General features: G+C 41.8%; 1 protein-coding gene across 1 annotated transcript in view; it reads left to right on the plus strand.

The window, feature by feature from the left end:
- Positions 1-18,492, plus strand: part of PPM1E (protein phosphatase, Mg2+/Mn2+ dependent 1E) — a 115,227-nt gene extending 96,735 nt beyond the window's left edge. Inside the window, exons 4-7 of the mRNA XM_037163574.2 lie at positions 2,754-2,942; positions 5,507-5,650; positions 5,864-5,957; positions 10,639-18,492. Of these exons, the coding sequence (XP_037019469.2) occupies positions 2,754-2,942; positions 5,507-5,650; positions 5,864-5,957; positions 10,639-11,666 (1,455 nt within the window). The 3' untranslated portion in view covers positions 11,667-18,492. The remainder of the gene's footprint in view (positions 1-2,753; positions 2,943-5,506; positions 5,651-5,863; positions 5,958-10,638) is intronic.
- The last annotated feature ends 5,574 nt before the right edge of the window (positions 18,493-24,066 follow it).

Consider the following 24,066-nt stretch of genomic DNA (forward strand, 5'->3'; position numbering starts at 1 on the left):
AGCTGTTTTTTCTTAAAGAAAACTGTTTGATAGTATAATCAAGTGTTGTTTATTAAGTTTCCACATTACTGTGTTGCTAAAGCAGTACAAAACAAACATGAAAGAAAGAATGTGAGACTGAGACAGTTTTTTAATTTCATGTGGTTTTTTGTTTTAAATCTTGGTTTCTGAGATAGGAAAGTAGCTGGAATTACATTTTCAGAATCACTGTGACTGACAAATTAGATCACATGAGCCTTGTCAACTTAATGACCATGTTCTTGTTAGATTCCTCTTCTCTTTCTATTAAGTGTATTATGTTAATGCAAACAGAGGTAGGTTTGTTTCTTTGCCTATCACTTGCCTCTTTCCTACACTCAAGTCCATAACTTAGAAATTACAGTGCAGTAATTTTTACAAAGCCTGGTATTTTCTTCATTTAGGAGTTAAATTTAAATTTTAGCTGTCAAGGCCTGATAAGCAGTGATGGTGGGTTGGTAATCAGCACTTAGGTTACAAAGACAGATCTGGTAGTAGCTTTGTTTCCAAATGTTACCATGCCCATAAGGATGTAACCCAAAGGATGTTTTGTTTGGCCTGTTTGATACAACACTGTTAATAATAATAATAAATTGGAAATGATCTAAATTATTACATTTAGGCAATGTTAACTATGATATGCTCATAAGATACATAGTACCTGTCCATTTAAAGTTATATCTTTGAGAATACTTAATGACATGGTAGAAATGCTAATGAGATGATTAATGATAAAAAGGATATAAAGTTCTGTATAAAGGCCCTGGATGGTATAGCTCAGTGGATTGAACTCAGGCCTGCAAACCAAACAACCATGGTTCGATTCCCCGTCAGGGCACATGCCTGGGTTGCAGGCCATTTCCCAGCAGGGGGCGCATAAAGGGCAACCAAACATTGATGTTTCTCTCCCTCTCTCCTTCCCTTCCCCTCTAAAGATAAATAAATAAAATCTTTAAAATATATATATATGTATAAAATTCTGTGTAAAGTATGATCTGATTTTATTGAAAATGTATGTGTATAAAAAAAAGGTTATCTGTGGATGATGGAATTAGAGATGTTTATTTACTTCTTTAGATTTTCTTTATCAGGCCATATAAATGTATACCATCTTTATAATAGGAAAAACATCAGGTTTTTTTTTCTTTTGCTCAATTTAAGAAGCTCTGCTAATTATTTAAGAGATCCATTCGGCTCCTTCTGCTTCTTCTGATGCTACATACATACACTAAGAGCCTCCCCATTGGCCTCAAATTGTTTAGTTATATTCTCACGTCCCAGTAAAGGTATTCTTGCCCCCACCCCTTGTGATAATCCCACAACAGCTTGCTCATCATTAAAAACTGCTTATATGTGCTGGTTTTTTTAATCTTACTCTTACTCTGCCAATTGAGTTGTTTAAAAATGATTATTGCTTTTCAGTATAGGTAGAAATTTTACATGTCAGAAATGTTCTTCTAGATAGTTTTGTTTAACTAGTTAATCTTGGGTGGCATTACAGATGGTGTTCATTAGATTGCCAGATTAACTAGTAGTAATGTCTGTAGTAGATATAGACTTCATAATATCATCAATACTCTGTGGACATCTCTATGTGGTACTATTGTAAATGCAAGTACACCCTTTAAAAGAACTTTTCCAAATTACAAATGTACACTTAGTCTTTCCAAAATATACATTTTGGTAGTCCTTCCAAATCCCCACAGTAGATAGGAAAACAAGTACAAGAAAATTATGATTTACTTTGTATATTTGTTATGTTAGAATGACGGGACCTGGACGCATCCAAGCTCCGAGAGCACAAGCATCGTGAAAGGCTTACAAATGAAAGTCCTTACGTACGTTGCCTAAAGGGAGTCCAGGACTCAGAGTTCAGTGAGTTGTAGAGCTCCTAAGCAGGCCAGATCTGAGATTTAAACACTCAAGTTTAAGAAGTAAACTACCCAATGGCTTTGATGTAACCTTGTGACTAGGCTTCCTGTGTCAGGACAGAGGACGGGTTCCAAAGCCCTTCCTCTGGCACTTGTTGTACCATTTCACGCAATGGGTGGGTGGGCAAGGAGGAGGGAAGCTGAATCTTGAATTAGGGGACAAGGTGAAGTGTTACAGGGCATTTGGACATCTGTTGTGGTTCAAGCTTTGCCAACTAGTTTGGGCTGTTACTTGTGAGAATTCATGGGACCATGAATGATTTATTAGGGAGATTTTGTAATTTAGAAGTATGTATATGCTGTCATTATCTCTTTATTTTAACAACGTAATATAATTGGCCTTGTTATGTGCTGGAAGGCCGATTACTTTCTATTGTTCTTACTTTCTAATTTTATGATTAAAATGCTTTTCTTTTTGGAAAAGAACTCAATCCAGAACAGCTTTTGTTCAGTTGCTCCTCATACCTTCTCTTCCTTCCTCTCCCCTCAAAATTGTAATAGCAATTTTGAAGCAAATGCATGTGGGTGGTTTCCATGGTGCAAGACAACAACTTTCAGAGAGAGGGCACTTCAGCCTGAGCTAATTAGGCATGATGTGTTCCAGTGCTCTGATGTAAACACAGATGCCCTAATACTGACTGCAGGTATTTTAGCAGTTGATCAGCCATGTCAGAAAAGGGAAACATTTGGTCTCATTATCTGGTAGCAAATGCAGTGGAGGAGGATGGGTACAGTGCAGGGGATTGGCTCATTGAATCATGCTATACCTAACTCCCTTAACTGTTTCTGTGTTTCTTTTGACAGGACCAGGAAGAACAAGCTTACTTTGCAGTGTTTGATGGCCACGGAGGAGTGGATGCTGCGATTTATGCCTCTGTCCACCTGCACGTTAATTTGGTACGCCAGGAGATGTTCCCCCATGATCCTGCTGAGGCCCTGTGCCGGGCCTTCCGGGTCACTGATGAGCGGTTTGTGCAGAAAGCAGCCAGGGAGGTATGCGTTTTCTCATAAATTCTAGTCCTGACTGTACTAGCTGAGCTCAGCTTGGTCTGTGGCTAAAGGGTATTTGGATTTTCTTTTGGGACTGGCATTATTATTCTCACCCAAGGCTGTGCTTGTTGGTTTTTAGAGAGAGGGGGAAGGAGGGAGAGAAACCTGGTATGAGAGAGAAACATCAATCACTTGCCTTCTCATACACACCCTGACTGGGGACTGAATCCCCAACCCAGGCATATGCCCTGAGCAGGAATCAAACCTACAACCTTTTGGTTTACAGATGATGTTCCAAATAGCTGGGCCCCACCAGCCAGGGCAGGGATTATCAAAAGTTCTTTTCCAAACTTTGTCCTTGACCTACAGTGTTGGATTCTTCAGTAGTACTAATTCTGTCTTCAGGAAGAGTTTTAGTGGGGTGCTATGACGTGCTATACAGAAACTCCCAAGTTCTAATTTTCTAGAAAGGCTGTCCATTGCTGGATTTGGCAGGTGAGATTTGTCTTTCTTACTCATTGTTGCCTGCCAGGTTCACACAAGGACCACCTCTCTAAGCAGTCTTGCTGATAAAATCTGGATATGGTGATTAAAACAATGGTCTAAAAAAAACAAGCTGGGATTACTCCCATACATTTAGTTCTAAATGGGCTGGCAGTGTTTTGCTGTGCATCTCTTGAGGGAAGATTTGCTTGGAGACAGTGAATCCTTAGATGATCCTTGCACTGATTTTTCTCTTAACAGGAAGAAAAGCAGGAGCTCATGTCCTAATTTCTTAAGGTTAATCAGACTTGAGGTTTTTACTCTGAAAGAATGACAGGGACTCTATATTAAGATCTAAAAGTAAAAATTTTAATCTAATTATGAGTCTTGTTATTGGTACATAATTAACTAAGGTACTTTATATTCATTTCTAATTGGGAGCCAATAGAAGAATCATTTTTAATTTTTAAATGTAATTACAGTATTATATACACATAAGATTCCTGCCCTATGACTTAAACATTAACTCTTTTCAAAATGGACTTGGAGAGAACAGAGTGATCATTTTAACCCATTTCTTTGATCTCCTAGTTATGCTGTATAGCAGTAGTGGGGCCTGGAATAATGAAGCAGTAATTCAGAACCATCTGGTATAAGGCAAGAGAAAAATATTCTGTATTTCCCCACCTGCACCCCAGGTTTAGATTAATATGTAAATCTACCAACAGCAACAACCAAGGTCTACATATAGAGGCGCGGGGCTAGAGACCAGAATACAGCGCTGGCCTCAGACCTTCCCAGTCTCTTGAGAACCAGCACTGCTTGGCCGTCATCCTTCTGACTGAGGAAAAGCCCTGGCCCCTGAGAGGTGATCTCTAATCACCGTGCAAACTCAGAGTCACTTGCTGCCTTCAGCCTCTGTTCTCTTTTCCTCTGTGTCCTCAAAAGTATGGCTTTTTTCCCTGACCACATTCACCTTATTCGCTTTGCCAGTGATCCTAGAGTTCCTCAGTCCTGCCAGTAGTTCTCTTGAATAATTTAGGTTTTTCTCAACAGTTGCTTTTCTCCTTTTTGGACTTCCATGTGCTGCTAACTGCTGGGAAGAAAGTAGCTATTCCTGTTGTGAAGCAGCCCTGCCTCCTGTTCTCTCCAGGGCATATGCACCGAAGTGTCTTTATCATGTGTTCCAGGGGGCTGAGTTTCTGAACAGTCTGTGTGGGAAGATATTTTATTGGTGGGTGAGGACTTATAACAAACTTTCCCTATATAAGGAAAATGAGAAGTTGTTTTTCTCATTGGTTACAAGGGGCCTTTTACCACCCATGACGCACTGGTTCTAATTTAGGCCAAGTCCTTAGTAACAGAAAGTCATGCTCATTTGGTGGTGACTCATGTCAGATGGAGATGTCATTTTAGTATAGTACTATCAAGAGCATTAAGTACAGTGGTACAGAGCCGCTGCAGAGAAATTCCAGGCTGTTAGTTCTTTATGCAGTGTTTCAAAAGGCCCCTAAAATGATTGTTTCAGGTATAAGCATCTTAGCACTCATCCAGGGAGCCTGTGTTATTATCTCTTGGCTCTTTCTTACTGTCCAGACTTTGGGAGCATTTGTGTGTCAGTCAGATGCTTTATATATTATTTTGTAAAGCAAGGACTGTCTCCCGTAAACATACAATAGTAGGTCAATAACAAAACAAAGATCACAATTGATAATCTACTCGTAGGGTTGATACAGCACTGAACTAGCAGGAAAAAGAATTTTATTTCTCTTTTGTTTACTAATCAGATACCTGCCACAGGACAAGTCATATGACCTGCCATAGTTTTCTTACCTGTGTATAGAATGGAATACTCACCCCTGCCTTGCATAACTCAGATCAAATGGATCTCTGTGTGTACACATAAATACATATATGCACATAAACGTGGCAAACTGAAATTTGGAAATGGGAATTGCTGTTTGTAAAATTGAGTTATTAATAATGTAGCTCCCAGCTGGAAGGTATCAACTGTAAATTGCTTCTCAATGAGATTTTGATATGTTTATTTTTGCTGACTCTAGTTTCATTGAAACTATTTTCAGAGCTTAAGATGTGGGACCACAGGAGTGGTGACTTTTATCAGAGGCAACATGCTACACGTGGCCTGGGTGGGCGACTCCCAGGTTATGCTGGTGCGGAAGGGCCAAGCTGTGGAGCTGATGAAGCCACACAAACCAGACAGAGAGGTAGGTGCTGTCTGTTCCACAGAGGCACTTGTTAATTAGCCTTTACTTAATTACCATAATTATCACCATTATCTCAGCAACCATGCTCACCTTTCAAAAGAAAAATAAAGAGAACCTTTCCAGGAAGCTGATGAGTATTGTATCTGTTTAGTGTTAAGGTAGATGAATAAATTCTGAATCTAATTATTTGCTTTTTACTGCATTGCTGTTTAGGATGAAAAGCAGCGAATTGAAGCCCTTGGAGGTTGTGTAGTCTGGTTTGGTGCCTGGAGAGTGAATGGAAGTCTATCAGTCTCCAGAGCTATTGGTAGGAAACACTAATTAATTTTCGTTTCTCTAAACTGTCTCTTCTGGCTCATTATTTTATATTAACTCTGATACAAGGGAACCTGAGATGATCATTTATATTACCAGCGTGCTTATATTTATTAAAAAAAAACAGTCAGATGATGCCTCTTTTAATTATTTTATTTAATTAACCTACTCATTTATATCCTTAAATTCTATTATTAAAAGGGAACTATGTTAACAAGTGCTAAACTTACTAGTTTTCACCCTTTTTTAATTTAAATATTTTTTAAAAAATTTATTTTTATAGAGAGAGGGAGGAAGAAAGAGAGGGAAAAAACAGTGATGTGCGAAAGAAACATTGATTGGTTGCCTTGCAGACGCCCCAAACTGGGCACCTGTCCTGCAAGCCATGCATGTGCCCTGAATGGGAACTGAACTGGTGACCTTTTGATTTGCGGGACAATGCCCAACCCACTGAGCCATACCAATCAGTGCAAGTTTCTTTCTTTTCTTTCTTCTCTCTCTCTCTCTCTCTCTCTCTCTCTCTCTTCCTGTCCTTCCTTCCTTCCTTCCTTTCTTTTTTTTTTTTTTTAATGAAAGCCTTTAATCTTTAGTACACAAATCTGCTTAAAACCACAGCAATCCTCATTTTATTTTATGTCAGATTGAATTTCAGTCAGTATTTTCTAGAGAATGGAAGTTTTCCCTCATATTTTACCTTACTTTTATATCTTTGTCATTTATTATGAATTCTAAAATGACATAAACAGAACAAATCTATAGAAAAAACATTGTGCTTTTTAGATAAAAATAATTTTCTGTATGAGAATGTAATAATTTGCCAGACAACTCTGGGGTTTCAAAGAGTCTGGTCCTTGAGACCTAAGTTCTTCAAAAGGAGGGTAATGTCAACAGAACTCTGTCTAAAAACTTAGGAACAGCTAAGTTGACTGGACAAAATGCAAAGGAGAGTAAGTTCAAAGAACTGAGCCATAGTCCAGTTTCTGTGTGGTGCCTGGGTGTATTATTTTAGGTCCCATGCCTTAGCTCCATGCCTTAGCTCCATTTCTGTTGCTTTTTTTTAAGAATCAATCTGTGTCTGTGTGGGTCATATGCGTGTGTGCACGTGGACTGCAGCTCTCGGTCGCTGCCTCTGAAAGAAGTGAAGCACTTTGACACAGGGATAACATGGACACACAGAATTCAGCTCTGATCCTCACACTCTGCTTATCATTACCAGAAAACCCCAGAACACTGACAAAATCTCAAAGGACTGATTCAATTTAGCCACTGGTACGAGGTCCTCCCACTGTTGGGGAAGGTGCTGCCAAGCTGTGAAGTGGCCCAGATGTGAGCAGCAGAAGGGTGAAACAGAAAAATTCTGCAGTACCTCCTGAAACACTGAAAGTTGGCTTTATCGTATAACCAATGGGGTTCTTGGTAACTGGAATAAGACCAAATAGGGGAAATTCCTCATTTCTAAAATATCCCCCATATAGAATTATTTTTGACAACTCCAACCAAACACCTCTTCCTCTTGATCTTCCCGTCTTTGTCAGGGTATTGAGAGTTATCTTTAATGCCTGTTATAGAGCCAGCTTTACTAAGGATACTTGCCTTTTCTTGTTTCTAAAAATATAACACAAGGGAAAATTGACGCAGGGAAAGAATGACCTTGAATAAATAACAATCTAAGAGAGAATAATGCAGACTTCAGAGAAGTGACTTTTGAGTTGGATGTGGAAGATGGGATTCTGGGAGAAAATTCCAGGTACAGAGGAATATAAATACATGGGCATCTGAAAAAGCATGTGTGTTAGGAACAGTAGCAAGTACAGGAAGCTGGGGGAGGGGTGAGAGTGATAAGAGGGAAGTGCTGGTGCCAGGTTGTGAAGGGCCTAAGCAGTCTGGGCTTTACCAGGTGAGAAGCAGAGGTGCCCACACGATCAGGTGTGTATTTATAAGATATTTGTAATAATGGTTTGGAAGACAGACTGGAGTAGAAAGCCCGGGTGAGTGATCGCTGAGGAGGCTGTTAATAGTTTGTTAGTTTGTTAAAGAGATGGGGCGGCTAAAAAGGGATACAGAGAAGGGTATAAATTGATGGGACAGCATGCCTTGGTTAGTGTGGCTCAGTGGATTGAGTGCGGCCCTGCAAACGAGATGATTGTGGTTCGATTCCCAGTCAGGGTGCATGCCTGGGTTGCGGGCTGGTTGCCAGCGGAGGTGCATATAGAATTATTGCATTATGGCTGGGGGGCAGCCATGCATTGATATTTCTCTCTCCCACTCTCCTTCCCTTCCCCTCTAAAGATAAATAAATAACATCTTTAAAAAATAAAATAAAAAATAAAAGCCTTTAAACTGGGTCTCCCCACGAGCCCTTTGGCTTTATGATCTGTAGTTGACAGAAGTGTGATGTTTCCTAGCATATGGAGAGAGGAGGTTGAAGACAAAAGGATGTCGCCATTTCCACCTCGAAATGGATAATCATGCCCTCCTCCGAAATTTGGGGGCGAAATGTCATGAATTTGACATGAAACAGTAGAGCAGGTGAAAAGCCAGAATTTTGGCAGCATTTCCTCTGTGCAAATCTTTGTATGTTCTGTTCTAAACTAACAGTTGCACTAGCCTTTTAATTGAAACACTAAAACAAGATTTTTGAGAACAGTATGACTCAGATTCCATTTATTTTTAGAGCTGGAATTCAGAAAATAATGATGATGATGATGATGATGGTAATACAGTCAGGTGGAAGAACGACTGGAGAAGTTTATGAAGGGGATCGGCGGAGGGCACCGAATCCGTGATTGGGAGTCTTAATGAGCTTTAACAGGCTAATGCCTTTAATCAAAACCATGGTTGATGAAGATGGTTCTGGCTACTGTATGAACAAGATAGTTTCTTATTTTATAGATAAACTAATGCAGGTAAATACATCAGTTATTGTTCAGGGTATCTCATGCAACCTACTGGACAGGGCATGTGGCCCATGGTGGTGCTATCGGAGTTATCCATTGGGTTCTTAATCAGCTTTCTGGGCCTACCTGAGGGTTAAAGAGGGGTGTGAAATGTTGGAGAGAACCTTACTTGGGTAGGAGAACCTATAACAGATACCAGAAGCAGTGATAATATAGTCAGATCACTGAGATACATTTCTCTTCATTTTATCTTCCCTCAGTCAGAAAGTTCAGTGTTAGTGGAGTGGAAAGGATAGTCACTGATGAGGGCTTTTAACCAGCGCTAGGATTTGGACCCAGGCAATCTGACTTCAGTGCTGGCCTGCTTAAACCACTGTGTTTGTATGTCACTGTTTTACAAATGATAAAACGCATTTTGTAAATTTTTAAAAACTACTGTTTACCAATGAATTATGATACCCTAGCCTAGGAATTACTGCTCAATACTGTTTTTTCTTATGTAAAGAAATGAGTATCCCTTGAAGTAATAAGCTATTTGGTTACCCAATAGGCTAAGGGCCCTTTGGCTAGTTTCTCTGCAGATACCTAAAGGAAAATAATGAACAGACTTGAAAGTGCCCTGGACCTGGAAATTCTAAACTGCGTTGTGGATGACGAATTATCTTGGTACTCTGGTGACAGAAACCTAGCTTAGTGTGGGTCCAAGCTCTCGTCTTTCCTTCTCTATTCCCAGCACATTACTTCCTAATAGCTGCCTGTCTTTGGCCCTTCCCTGGTGATAACCCCCAGCTCAGGCGTCATTCTGTAGGTGGATGAGCTAATAAGCCAGTAGGGCTCTGGGGGTTCTCATAGTTGTTCACAAGTGGAGAATGAACAATAACAATAAAGACAGAAAGGGGGATGATCAGAAACATATGAAGACTGTTTTCTAGAATAAGCAAAACAACTTAAAACATAGAAAGCAGCCCTGGCTGGTGTAGCTCAGTGGATTGAGCACCAAACCTGCGAACTGACAGGGTCACTGGTTTGATTCCTAGACATCGCACATGCCTGGGTTGTGGACCAGGTCAGGTCCCCAGTGGGTGGTGCATGAGAAGCAACTACACATTGATGTTTTTCTCCCCTTCTTTCTCCCTCAGTTCCACTCTCTCTAAAATCAATCAATCAATCTAAAAAAAAAACAAAACATAGAAAGCAAATTGGACAGGAACCAAGAGACTAACATTCTATTCTGTTCCCTTGTCTGAAGTTTGGGATGACTTTTCCTGGCTTGTGGGAGTTGGACTTGATTTTTTAAAATCCCTTGTAACTCAGGCCTTTCTCTGTGTTCGCAACAGGATACTTTATTTCTAAACAAGGACAGAACAAAAATTAAGTTTAGTGAAGAGCGATCTACCTTTGGTTTGTTTTTCAGTGTGGGCTTAGTCTCAAATCTCAGCTGAATCAAACCTAACCACCAGTGAAAGGACAGATCTATTAAATTAACAAGGTTTTCCTACATAGGACTGAATCTTTCAGTACAGCAACAAATTTAGATGAGCTAGGACGCTAGATTTAGTCTAAGCTAGATAAGAAATTAAGCCCAATTAATGGCAACTATTTAACTGAGGGTAAGGACTAAGCAGTGTCTGATTAACAGAGAATTCAAATATTTTATCCAACACTAGTTTAGAAATTCTTACCAATAAATTTAGATCTCAATGCAGCAGAATGTGGTCAAACACATTCTTACGTTCCAGGTAAACCACAATCTGACCTACGTTCTAATTCCCACAGGAGATGCTGAACATAAGCCATACATCTGTGGGGATGCAGATTCTGCCTCTACTGTGTTGGATGGAACTGAAGACTACCTCATTCTGGCCTGCGATGGCTTCTATGACACCGTGAACCCTGATGAGGCAGTAAAAGTTGTATCTGACCACCTGAAGGAGAATAATGGAGATAGCAGCATGGTTGCCCACAAATTGGTGGCGTCAGCTCGTGATGCTGGGTCAAGTGATAACATCACTGTCATTGTGGTATTCCTGAGGGACATGAACAAAGCTGTAAATGTTAGTGAGGAATCAGATTGGACAGAGAACTCTTTTCAAGGAGGGCAAGAAGATGGTGGGGATGATAAGGAGAATCATGGAGAGTGCAAGCGGCCTTGGCCTCAGCACCAGTGCTCAGCACCAGCCGACCTAGGCTATGAGGGGCGCGTGGATTCGTTCACTGATAGAACTAGCCTGAGCCCAGGGTCCCAAATCAACGTGCTGGAAGCCCCAGGCTACCTAGATCTCACACAAATAGAAGCAAGCAAACCTCACAGTGCTCAGTTTTTGTCACCAGTTGAGATGTTTGGTCCTGGTGCGATAATGGAGAAAAAGTCAGTTCAATCATCACTGCCTGAACGGAGTGGTCCTGGAGTGTGTCCTCCTTCCTTTAATGTGGGTTCCACAGGGCAGCAGACACACGGGATGGAGAGTCTGTCTCCGGTCTGTTCTAGGTCGGGACACGAACAGTTCAAGTTCCCGGGAAAGAGAGTTTCTAGATTATCTCATTTACTCTATCACTACTCAAAGAGGCGGCATGGATTCAGGTTTAATCCAAAGTTTAGTTCATTCCTCTCTGCGCAAGAGCCTTCCCACAAAGTAGGCACTAGCCTGTCCTCACTTATTCGAAGTGGAAAGAGAAATAGGATGTTAAGAAGTTCTCTGCCATGGAGGCAGAATACTTGGAAAGAGTACAATGAAAACCTGAGGAAGCTCAGAAAGAGTAATGACATTACACACCCAGGTCTTCCTGGGAGCTGTAAAATATAACACATTCTTTAGAGTAGGCTAGCTAGCTCTCCCCCGGTAAAAACACCACTGTCAGAGTAGAAACAAGGTAGACATTTCTGAAATATGTGTTCACTATGAAACCATGGATGGTTCTGTTCTTAAATGTAAATAGATACCTAGAAAACTCAGTATTTTCAATTTAAATAAAAGTATTGGCGGTTTCACTAGCGAAATCACACAGCCGACCCGTGATGTATCTCTCCACATCCACATATAGCCACCGCCCCCCGCCTCTCTCACCACTAGTGGAAGCTTGTGAATGACTTCTTTTTGTCAGGATGTAGTGTTGAAATCTCAACACAGTTGAAATCGGGTCTGATGTGCCTAATATTATCTTTGCAAAACTTAATGCAGACTTAAGATTTAGTTGGGGAATGTTCCTCAAAAGACTCGAGGGGAACCCTTTGCCTCCCCCTTTTTTCATAAGTAAAGACTAAAAGCCATATGGGTTTTAACTGGTAACAATGAAAGTAAAACCTAGTATAAAAATGTCATATTCTCAGGCTTGTGAGGTGGCATATAGTAAAAGACTGATTTTTTTTTTCCTGTAACATAAAAGACAATATTTTTTTGACTTATTTCCTAGGGCTGTAGCTATTTGGGAGTTTCATAATCTGTTATGGTGCTTTCGGCGGAATTTTTATTATTTGTCATTTTAGAAGACCTTTGCCAACTGGTTTTAACCAATGATGCTAACATGTTCTTCACTGTACCTTCATCTCAGGAATAAAACTGGTTTAATGGAGATGATGTCAGGTACAAATATACTAGATAGAATCAAATGGCCATTTAAAAAGAAAATTGAATAGCATTCCTATTTTTTCTGCCTTTAATAAAAAGTCACAGACAGCAGAGGCATAGGAGGGGGAACCCCAAAACCAAGAATTGATTAAAAGTTGTGTATTCTTATATATTTAAAAACTATGTTTTATTGATTATGCTGTTACAGCTGTCCCAATTTTCTCCCTTTGCCCTACTCACCCAGCAGCCCCCAACTTTGTCCATGTCCATGGGTCACATGCGTAAGTTCTTTGGCTGCTCCATTTCCTATACTGTACTTTATACATCCCCGTGGCTATTCTGTGACTACTGTTTGTACTTCCTAAAACCCTCACCTTTTTACCCAGTCCTCCAAATTGTCTTCCCATCTGGCAACCATCAAAATGCTCTATGTATCCATGATTTTCTTTGTTCTTGTTTGCTTGGTTTGTTGACAGGTATGTATTTATTGCCATTTTATTTGTTCATAGTTTTGATGTTTTTCTTAAATAAGTCCCTTTAACAATTTGTGTAATAATGGTTTGGTGATGATGAACTCTTTTAGTTTGTCTGGGAAGCTCTTCATGGGCCCTTCAATTCTAAATGAAAGCTTTGCTGGGTAGAGCAGTCTTGGATGTAGGTCCCTCCTTTTCATGACACTGAATATTTCTTGCCAATCACTTCTAGCTTCCAAAGTTTGAGAAATCACCTGACAGTCTTATGGGAACTCCTTTGTAGGTAATTTCTTTAATCTTGCTGCTTTTAAGATTTTCTTTTGATCTTTAACCTTCGGCATTGTAATTCTGATGTGTCTTGGAGTGGGCCTCTGCATTCCCCTTGTTTGGGACTCTGTGCTTCCTGGACTTGCTGTCTATTTCCTTCACCAAATTAGGGAAGTTTTCTTTCATTATTTTTTCAAATAGATTTCTAGGTTCTTGCTTTCTCTTCTTCTGGCACCACGATGCGAATGTTGGAACACTTAAAGTTGTCTCAGAGACTCCTTAAACTATCCTTGTTTTTTGGGCTTCTTTACTTCTTGGTTATTTTTTGCTCCCTTATATTCCAAATCATTAATTCTCAGCTTTATCCACTCTACTATTGATTCCCTGTAATGTTATTTAAATTAGTGTGTCCTTCATTTCTAAATCTTTTTTATGCTGTTGAGATACTAAGTTCCTTGAGCATCCTTATAATCAGTATTCTGAAGTCTGTATCTGATACATTGCTTATTTCCCTTTTATTTAGTTCTTTTTATGGAGGTTTTTTTTTCCCCATTTGGGCCATGTTCCCATATCTCATTTTGGCAGCCTCCCTGTGTTTGTTTCTATGTATCAGGGGGAACTGCTATGTCTCTGTCTTGGTAGTTTGACCTAATGTTGTAGGTGTCCTGTAGGGTCCAGTGGCACAGCCTCCCCTATCACCCAAGCTGGGTACTCGAGGTGTGCCCTCTGTGTGGGCTGAGTACACCCTCCTCCTGTAGTTGAGCCTTGGTTGCTGTTGGCAGGTCAATGGGAGGGACTTACCCAGGCCAGTCACCTGCAAGGATTGGCTGTGCCTAGTGACCACCAACCTCCTCCCTCTGTGGAGGGTCTGCTGTGCAGGGGCAGGGTGGTGGTGCTCCAGTGTGGTCTGTAGCTGCCCACTGGGTGCACAGGCTTTGCGGTTCCCCAGTGGTGCAGGCCAAAGTCAGCCCCCAGTTATGTTCTGCCCGGGGCCACCCACCATTAACTATAAAGCAATCTGCAGATGGCTGCTCTTTGTGCTGGGCTTGGAAGTTCCCAGGTAAAGCCAAGCTGTGAAACTTGACTGGCTGCTTGCTGCTAGTGTGGGGCCTATGGCCACTTAGCAAGAGGTACAGGGACAGGGGCTCACTGAGGCTGGCTGTTGCTCTTGTGAATGGATTTAAAAGGATGTGAAGGATGAGCCAAGACCAGCCATTCATATGGAAAAGCCACTGTTAACAGAACTGGGTGGGACAGAGCCTCAGGGAAGCACCAGGCAGGGCAAACATTGTTAACCAGGTTGATGGAGTCTCACATATTCCTGCCAACCAGCTTTGTGGTTCTGTGGGATGAGGGTTCAGGAAAGGAACAATGCTCTCTGCCCACTGTTCTCTCTGGAAACAGCAGTCCCCCAGATCTCATCCCGAGGCCAGACACTTTAGTTCCTCCCCACATGCCACTGGTGCCTTTCAAGCTGCTTCCCTGGTGCTGAAGCCCAGAGGGAGTCTTAAGTCTGTGTGTGGGTTCTTTAAGAGGAACTGCTTAGGAATCTAGCAGTTTCTTCCATAGGCTCAATCCCCACTGGTTTTTACAGCCAGAACTTATGGGGACTTACCTTCCTGGCACTGGAACCGTGGGCTGGGGTACTGGTGTGGGGCTGGGACCCCTCACAGGATATCCCTCCCAAATTTTTATCCACCACACATGGTTTAGGGACCAGCCCGTTCCATGTCCGTACACCTCCTACCAGTCTGGATGAATGTGGTTTGTTTAATTCCATAGTTGTCAGACTTCCACTCAATTTGATTTCTGTTGGGTATGAGTGATGACTGTTCTAGTTTAGTTGTAATTTTGGTTGTGAGGAGGCAAGCTGTGTTTATCTACACCTCCATCCTGACCAGATTTCTCTATTATGTTTAAACTTCAGTCACCTTCAAAATACTTCTTCATTTGATCAATAACACCTATCAAGACTTTTTCCACTGCTCAGAAAAGATTCAGAACTTGTTGATTTTGATGCCTTTTAGTACTTCTGCTGGCAAAATGTTTCCGTTTGAGGACCTTTTTATCTGGGGAAATGAACAGGTGCTAGGGGCAAACTGGGTGAATAGGGAGGGTGGAGCACAACGGTTAGGCCATTTTTGGTCAAAAACTGCTGAACACACAGCCCGGTGTGGCCAGGTGTGCTCATGTCACCCATCATGAAATAGGTAAGTGCACTGAGTCTTCGAAAAAATTCACTGAAGCTGAATGCAGCTTCTCACAAGGCCAGCTAGTGCATGGATACAGATGGGTTCCTGGAACACTCACCTAGCGGGGGAAGCCCATACTACAAGGGGCCCATCCTCCAGAAGATAAGTCTGGTTTTGTGCCCCCTTTTGCAAACCACTGTAAAGTAAGTGGCTTTGGAAAGTGAAAAGTAACTAGTTTCAACTTATCTAAAACTGTTTCCCACAAGGGAATGAATTGGTGTGAAACAGGCTGAAAGCACTCGCTTAAAGTGGGCCCAGAGGCTGAGGCCAAGTCCAAGGGAGACTACAGCTGACTGAGACTGAGGTCTGCTTAGCTGGAAACAGACATGCAACTTCAGCCCGCAGAGACAGGACATGGGTTTTTCATCTCTATATTTATTTGTACTTGATATGTTAAAATTATTTCTGCCATTTTTGCAGTTTCAAGTTAGAGGCATATCTTCAATTAAATACAGCAAATAAACTAATAGGTTCATTTAGTGAAGCAGTCTCTGATTCTGAGGTCCATGAATGTCTCCACGTGACATTTTTTTTACCCTTCCTGGTCAACCACAGACCAGCCACGGCACTGGACGGGGTGCACCTGCTGCCTAACGTGTTTTCACATAACAATACAAATACTTTGTCCCCAGATCCCCAAAGTAGGACTAAAATTCCTGGATTTCAAAAACAGGACTGTAGCATTCTTTGGGTAAAAGGTTTCACTTTACCAATGACCAGATCATTAATCTACAGATTTTATTTTTAAAATTTGGATCCAAGTAGAGATTTTCAGTGTTTGTTTTCTCAAAGCCTGTGACACAGGCTGAGAAGGAGTGAACGTGGCCCCGACTGTAGGACAGAGTCGTTGCCCCAGCCCGATGCTTCACCCACACGGACCGCGCTCACACCTTTCATTTTCTCAAGTCCAGATCTTGTTAATAACCATCAGGTGCAGTGTCAATGTCAAATAAAATTATCCAATAAGGAAACAAGAAAACAGGGACAGAATACTGGTATATTACAGTCCAAAGCATTTAGCTAAGTTAAAAAAATATTTTAAAGATTTTCCAGTTATCTATAGCTAATGTTTTTTATCAGAATAAAAAAAGTGAAAGGAAAGAAGGTACAAATGATTTTTTTCTTCAGTTGGGAGAAATGGTTGGATGGAATTGGGATGAACACAGACCACATCTTCAAGGGTCTGCATCTTGTAGGTCTGACTATGTAAGCAGTGTGAACTCCATTCTCATACCAGTAGCCCTCTAGAAAATAAAGCAAAGTAGTACTAGTCTGACCAAGTTGTAACATGACATTGTAAAAAATAGCCAATTTTCATTTGTCCACAACATGCATATTTAATAGGTACCATTTGTAAGGTAATTCCTTTAAAACTCTAGAATACATATTAAAGTAGTGGTTATTGGTCTGATATATGCTGCTCTTGGTTCTATAAACTAGATAAAAGCAGTGCTTTGTGAAATGCAGTGTTATATCTTAATGCCACTGGTGATAGAAAGTAGTTCCCTTCAATTCAAGTCCTGTGCCCTTATTTGCTGCTTGCTGATGTAAGCAATAAGTACCCTCTAATGGTTTCTACACATTTCTGTAACTTGTACTTAATGATGGTGTATCTGGTGATTGTAAAAATATTAGATAGATATAAAAGTATCTATATAATATATATTAACTGTTAATGCTGAGGTATAGTCTGTGAATTATGTGTTTTGTACTTTTACTCACTGTGTAATTTAGTGGTGGTGAAAGTTCTACACTCAGTCTTTTAAAAGTGGCAGTATCCCTTTTTGAATTTAAAATGATCTGCATCAACCTGTTTGCCTGCTAAAGTTTTGTTAGAATAGGAAATAGTAAAACAAATACAAACAAGAAAGTATAGTGTTGGTTAGGGAAACACAATTTAAGTCACCAAGTAAAGTAATCACAACTCCTCGTACACTCACTGGGAGTCTCAAAGGGAACCCGCCCTAACCTGCTCACTTCCCGGAGGGGTACTGTGATACTGTGCAGGGAGACCTGAGGTTGAGCAGCAGTACTGCACCGAACGCCCCATCCCCGTTAGGTCTGTACTGAAGAGGATGGAGAAACACACGTGTGGGTATCTTTTCTTTCCAGAGAAGTACCATCCACTATCCTGGAATTAATAAAATTAAAATTACTGTTGCATTTCATTTAAGAGGATCCTTGAAAGTAAACCCCTTTTCCAGGGACAATATCAACAATGTTAGTGTCAACACTGAGTTTGGTTCTGACCACATTTATAGTGGTACAATGTCTGTGTGGTGGTACAGTGTCACATTGCATCTCCATGACAACCACCCTCCATTGTTGGAACACTGTGCCAGTAAGAAGTGCCATTTCCAACAGGCAGATGAAAATGATGCAGAAAGATCGGTGTTTACAGATAAAACTGCTGTGGTTCAATACTTCCTTCCCCACCAAAGGCTGGTCAAGGCTCTGTAAGAAAGTGATCTAAAACATAAAACAGCATTTTGATGTTTAGGCATAATTTCGTCACTCAGTGGTCATTCTGACTTATGGCCATAAAAGGTGATAGACCCCACCTCTTCTCACCTGTGAGCAGCTTGGATGGTTTTTTCAAAATAAGATATCGCCAGTATTATAACACGACTGTTTTCCAGACAAATGGTACTGTGTGCAAAAATAACTGTTACTTCTTCTAGCAGCATTTTATCTCCTATTTTGAGGATTGTTTATTGTACTAATTAGGAAATATGACGTGAGATAGGCTCTCCAGACTGACACAGCACTTGTTCTGGAAAAGGAACTACTCTGATGAACTCTGATGCGTTAGGTCACCCCAGATACACTGCTGGTAACTTGCTACAGGTGCTCTTCGGTGAAGGACAGGCCGTGTTCTCTTGTTCATGACCTTTCTCTGCAAAGCATTCTCTACAGAGTGAAGCGAATGAAGTCAATCATTCCTTGCCCAGTAAATTTATCAGTTTATGAACCTGCTCTACATCTCACTCTTGAGTTCATGAAGAATCCTTTGTATTTTATTAAAACTGTTCATTCAGGTAAGAAGTATGTTGAAATTTTGCCACTATCTTAATAAACCCAACAATTTAAAGCCACTAGTCATTTGTCCTTTTGATTCCCTTAGAACCGAATATAAAATCCTGAGGTGGTAGTTTTCTTAAAGTAGGAACACTTTCAAAAATCTGTTAAGCGCTGCTGTAACTATTAGGTCCTCCCCAGAAACCACCACGTTCTTCCTGTAAATTTACACAGGGGTGCGTGGGACAGGAGAGGGAGGTGGAGGACTATTCCTAATCCTGTCCTAAACTGGATTAGGAATAGGACTTGCCAAAGGCTACGTGTCGGTTCCTCAGATCTCCCAACTACTTCAGTCATCAAACTGCATCCAACCAAAGTTTTTTCCTTTCACTTCAGTATTTCCCCTTTTAGTTTCAAATTGAACAGAAAGGGAATAATCAGGTGAATTACTCAAACCTCAGACTTCTATCTGGAGGTTTGCTGTTAAGAGAGTAACAGGAGATAGAGACACAAAGAGGTCAGGGATGAACGGGAAGCTAATAAAGCAAGACACCTGTGTCTAAGGGCATGGAATTAAACGTGAAAAAAACAACAAAAAAACCCTAGTTAAGCACTGCAATGTTACTGCCAGTGGTGTCAAACTCATTTTCACCGGGGCTACATCAGCTGAATATAATTTTAGGACTGTATCAATGTAACTACTCCTTAACTAGGGGCAAGGAGCTTGGTGCTGCCGCCAGGCAGAAACAAGGAGCAGGGCCGGATAAAACAAGGTGGAGGCCGGGTTCAGCCCATGGGCCTTGTGCTTGCTCACACGTGTTACTCTTCTCCCCATCCATTAAGTCCTAGAAAATCTTTCAACTCCTAATTCCCTACATTCATTCAGCACTTAGTAGGATCTTATATGGAGCTGAAAGAAGCCAAGAATTGAGGGGGAAAAAAACACAAAGGTCTCAAAGAATCAAAGGGGTTTGCTAAAGCAGAGAATGAAAGGAGTGTTTTTTTCATTTTAATTGTTCAAGTACAGTTTTCTGCCTTTTCTGCCCAGCCCTCCCCACCTCCCTCCCGTTTCCACCACCCACCCCGTTACTGTCCATGTGTCCAAAAAGTATTTTCATAAGCATTCTGGAAAACATCCCCCTAAAATACGATTACTTAGTTCAAAAGGAACAACTCTGAAGCAGCAGCTCATCGCAGGATGTAAGAGAACCACATGAAGTATAGTGAAATCACTGAAATTTAACAGAAATTCACCCAAATTATCAGAGACAACTACCTGGGCTGCTAAGGTGTTTATCTGTTCAGTTCCTTTTTTGAATACAAGTTTGCCCCTGACACCCTAATAGACCTTATTGAAGAACACTGTTCTATCATGCTTTAGAGAACCTACTTTTGCTTGGCCTAGGAATAATCTTATGGAAGAGAATAATCAATAGACTACGTTGCTGAGAAAATTAGTAAACTTAAAAGCCAATAAAAAATCCTAATAAACACAAGGAAAAAAGTGAAGGAAAAACAAAGCCAGAAAATGTCAATTTAACATACTGTGTTCCAGCCTCCAGGCAGGTTCATGGTATGCATGCAACGGAAAAGCATTCATGGAGCCACTGGGCTGCCTGGCACGCCTCAGTCACGGGTGGGCAAGCCACACACACTGCAAGCTGCATGTCTCATGTCGTGGCCCCTGCTCCCCAGCATGGCAGCCATGTGGCACCTGTCCCCCTGTGTGTGTCTTTAGACCATCACTGCCCGCAGCAGGGAGTCCCTACCTGTTTAAGTACTAGAGGAACGAAGTGGGAAAAGTGCCAGAACGTTACATAACGTAGCATAATTCTGCACATGCGAGCCCACTTCATGTTATGGGAACAGTTTATTGGACCCAGTCTTAAGGCTGTGAGAACACTAGTTTATCAGGTCCTACAAGGACATGGGAACACTGCTTCCCTTAGCCACCCAGACGCCTGGGTGAGGAAGCCAGACTGCCTCCACTTACCCTACACATACGATCCAAGAAGCTCAGAGAACACCAAGCAGGATAGTTACCAAAAACACATGCCTAAGAAAAAAACCCAAAACCGCCTTCCCAACGGTTTCACCGGTAAATTCTACCGAACATATAAGGAATAACACCAATTCTATGCATTCTCTTCCAGAAAAGAAGATTCACTTTATCAGATCAGCATTACTGACATGTTACATCATGTTAAATGCAAACAACTACTACAGGCCAGTAACACTGTTACCAACAGCAAGTGGGGTCCTGCTGCCCCGACACCCTCCAGGCAAAGTTTCAGAGGCAAAGGTTTGGTGATAAAGGAAAAGAATCTTTATCCAAAAACTTTACAATTTTGGAATAACAGCTTTCTACTCACGTATCCACTTTAAGCCTACCAGTTAAGGCTAAACTCGAACTCTTTAGTTACAGCTTTAATCACTTAAGTGTGTCAATTGAGGCTAAACTCTAACACCTGAGTTCTTCTAGCATCTCCCCCTTGTTAGTTTGTTATTTCCTTAGGGTTAGCTTACAGACTAAAACCACCTAAGATACAAAAGCTACACAATTCTGGAATGACAGACTTCTGCGGCGAAACTCGTCCCCTCTAGAATGCCCAAAGGAGAAGAGCCCAGCCCCCCTCTGCCAGGCCAGCCCAACCCTTAGCTTCAACCCTAGTTCCTTCCCATTTAACATACCAGCCATTGGGAAATGCAGGCAGCTGCAGCACAACCAGGAATCCTCAAGGAAGAGAGACAAAGAGCGGGTGAGACCAAGAGCCCTTCTTTTATTTCAAATTTTCTACCCACAATTCCTTGTACTCTGGAGGCATTCATCTCAGCCAATCCCGCCTTAGATTGTTCACCACTGCCTCCTCCTACAGCCCCTCCCCTTCTCCCTAGTAATCTGATCAGATCTGTACCAATTATCTATCATGAATGCAAAAATCATCAGCAAAACATGTATCCCTACACCCTCATGAGAATAACCAAAATTAAAAATACTGACAGGACCTAGTGTGAGATGCAACTGGCACCCTTCCTCATCATTTTGCTTGGGCCTGCGCAACGGCAGCGCTGCCTCTGGGAAAGCCCGGTAGGGCTTTGCCTCACAAAGTTCAGCACAAACTTATCACCAGGCTCTGTGCAATGACCTGGACACTAACTATCCGGAGTCAGGACAGACATCACAGGCTAAAGGCAAAGCCCCCCACAAGACAGCTCTCACTTCAGATGCCAGGCATGGAGGTCCCAGGCCACCCCTGCTTTTGACCAGTTGGCTGCAAATATGGGAGTTCCCACCATCACTCCTTACGTTTGATAATTCATTTCAACAGTTCATAGAACTTGGGAAAATGTGTTGCTTACAACTTGTTTTATAAAGATACAAATCAGAACCAGGGAAAAGGAAAGACACATTGGGCGAGGTCTAGGCAAGTCCCAACGTGACCCCCCGTCCATGATCAGTACGTCAGTGCGCAATGACACGGAGCACTGCCACCCAGGGATGGCGCACTTCGGAGCTTCAGTGTGCCGAGTCCTGACTGTTCAGGCAGGTATCACATGACTCAGCCCGAATCTTTCCCGCATGGCTAGCCGGTGGCTAGCCACCATCCTGAGCCATCTCACTAGCAGAAGCTGTCAGGACCCACCACAAATAAGACGCTCCTTTCACTCAGGAAGTGCTAAGCTAAGAGGCTATGTCCCAAGGACCAGGGACAGAGGCCAACCGAATTCTCTATTACATACCTAGCAATCTCACACCAAGGTGTATGTTATCTTGAGAATGAAAACTAATGTTCATACAAAAATCTACACAAAGTGTTTATAAAGTTCATAATTACTCCAAACTGGAAATAACCCAAGTGTCTTCCAATGGGTAAATGAACGAACTGTGGTACATTTATACAGTGGAATACTACTTGGCAATAAACAGGAATGAAGCACCTCTTGCTAAGGGAAACACTATGTGCTGTGAAATTCTACATGACCCCGGAAAAGGGAAGACTGAATGGACAGGGTGGGGATTATCTACAAAGGGCCAACACGAGGGAATTTGGGGGCACTGAACTGTTCTGTATGGTAGCAGATACACAACTCTGTATTTGTTAACACCCACCACAAAGGCAATTTTAATATATGTAAATTTAAAAATCAACCAGGATGTGTGGAGGAGGACAAAATGCAGACTGTTAACAGATGAACCTAACTCTATCCCAAATGAACTGCATAATCACACTGAAGAAACTGGGGAAGAAAGGAACTAACGTAACTTTTCATCTTAATACCTAAATAACTTTGGAAAAGTGTTTCGACATCACATTAAAAGGCTAAAAAGTGTACACAACCCTGTACTGCAGTTGGTAAATTTGATACAGGTCAACAAATCTTTAAATACCACTATCCAAAAAAAGGGGGCAGGGAGAATACAAGAGGCGCCGGGGGCATCCTGTGGGGGCAGGGAAGGAGAGGGGGGTCCGGGAGGGAGCAGGGAAGGAAACTGAGCAACATATAAAAAATATACAGGAGCCAACCTGAAAGAGCTTCAAATAGCCAAAATGGAAACCAACTGAACTGCAAAATAACGATGGTACTGGATTGTAATTAAAATACTGATCCATGAACCCAAACTGATATAAATAGCTAGCTGGGGGGAAAAAACAAATGGGGCAGAAGGGACTTTTCCTAGCAGAGTTCTAATAATAAATGTAGAAGAAATCAGGAAAACAGCAAACTACCATTAGAATAGTGCAGTAATAATTGCTGTAAGCAAGTTCCACTCCTGGGTACCAAAATTAATTAAGAGCAAAAGCAGTATCTGCATAGTCTCAAAATGTTTGCCCCAAACACTTACTGATTACAAAGGGAAAACAGGCACTGGGGGGCGCTGTGCCGGGCAGACACCTCCTTAACCACGGACTCAGGACTCACGCCGCCAATAACGCACACCTGCAGCAGGCAGCCCTGATCCGCGCGTCAGCAGGGGCCGTGGCCGCTGAGGCAGCCTTCCCAATGCAACGTGGTGTCAACTGAGCACAAAGCATCAGACAAACCCAGAGAGAGGAACATCCTGAAAACACAGCTGACCCTTGACAAGGCAGTGGTCAGGGGCACCGACCTCCCGCGCAATCAGAACTTCTGACCCCCAGAACTTTCCACCCACCCCGTGCTATAGGTTTCAGAACCTCCTGCGGTCACCGTTACCCATGGATGTGCACGTTGTCACCTAAGGCTGCAGGACAGCGCCCAGAACTGGCGCACTGTTTAGGAGGCGAGGCTGGCAGAACACGCAGGTGTAGAACACAGGGATACCAGAGGCTGGCTGCATATTTACTCAATAAAATCTGAGTGTAAGCGGACCTGCGAAGTTCAAAGCCATGTTTTTCAAGGGCCAACTGTAATCGGTTGTCTTCAAAAATGCTGAGGCCATGAAAAACAAAGACAGACTGACAAACTGTCACAGACTGAAGGAGACAAAGGAGACATGACAACTAAATGCACCGTGGCACCTTGGACTGGATCCTGGAACAGAACAAGGGTGGCAGTGAAATAACTGGTGAAGCCTGAATAAATTCTGCGGTTTGGCTAACAATACTGTAAACAAGACTAATGTCTTTGTTTTGGTCACTATTCTAC

This window comes from Artibeus jamaicensis, unplaced genomic scaffold, assembly GCF_021234435.1.
Source record: "Artibeus jamaicensis isolate MK-2021 breed Jamaican fruit bat unplaced genomic scaffold, CSHL_Jam_final contig_1998, whole genome shotgun sequence".
Classification (NCBI taxonomy): domain Eukaryota; kingdom Metazoa; phylum Chordata; class Mammalia; order Chiroptera; family Phyllostomidae; genus Artibeus; species Artibeus jamaicensis.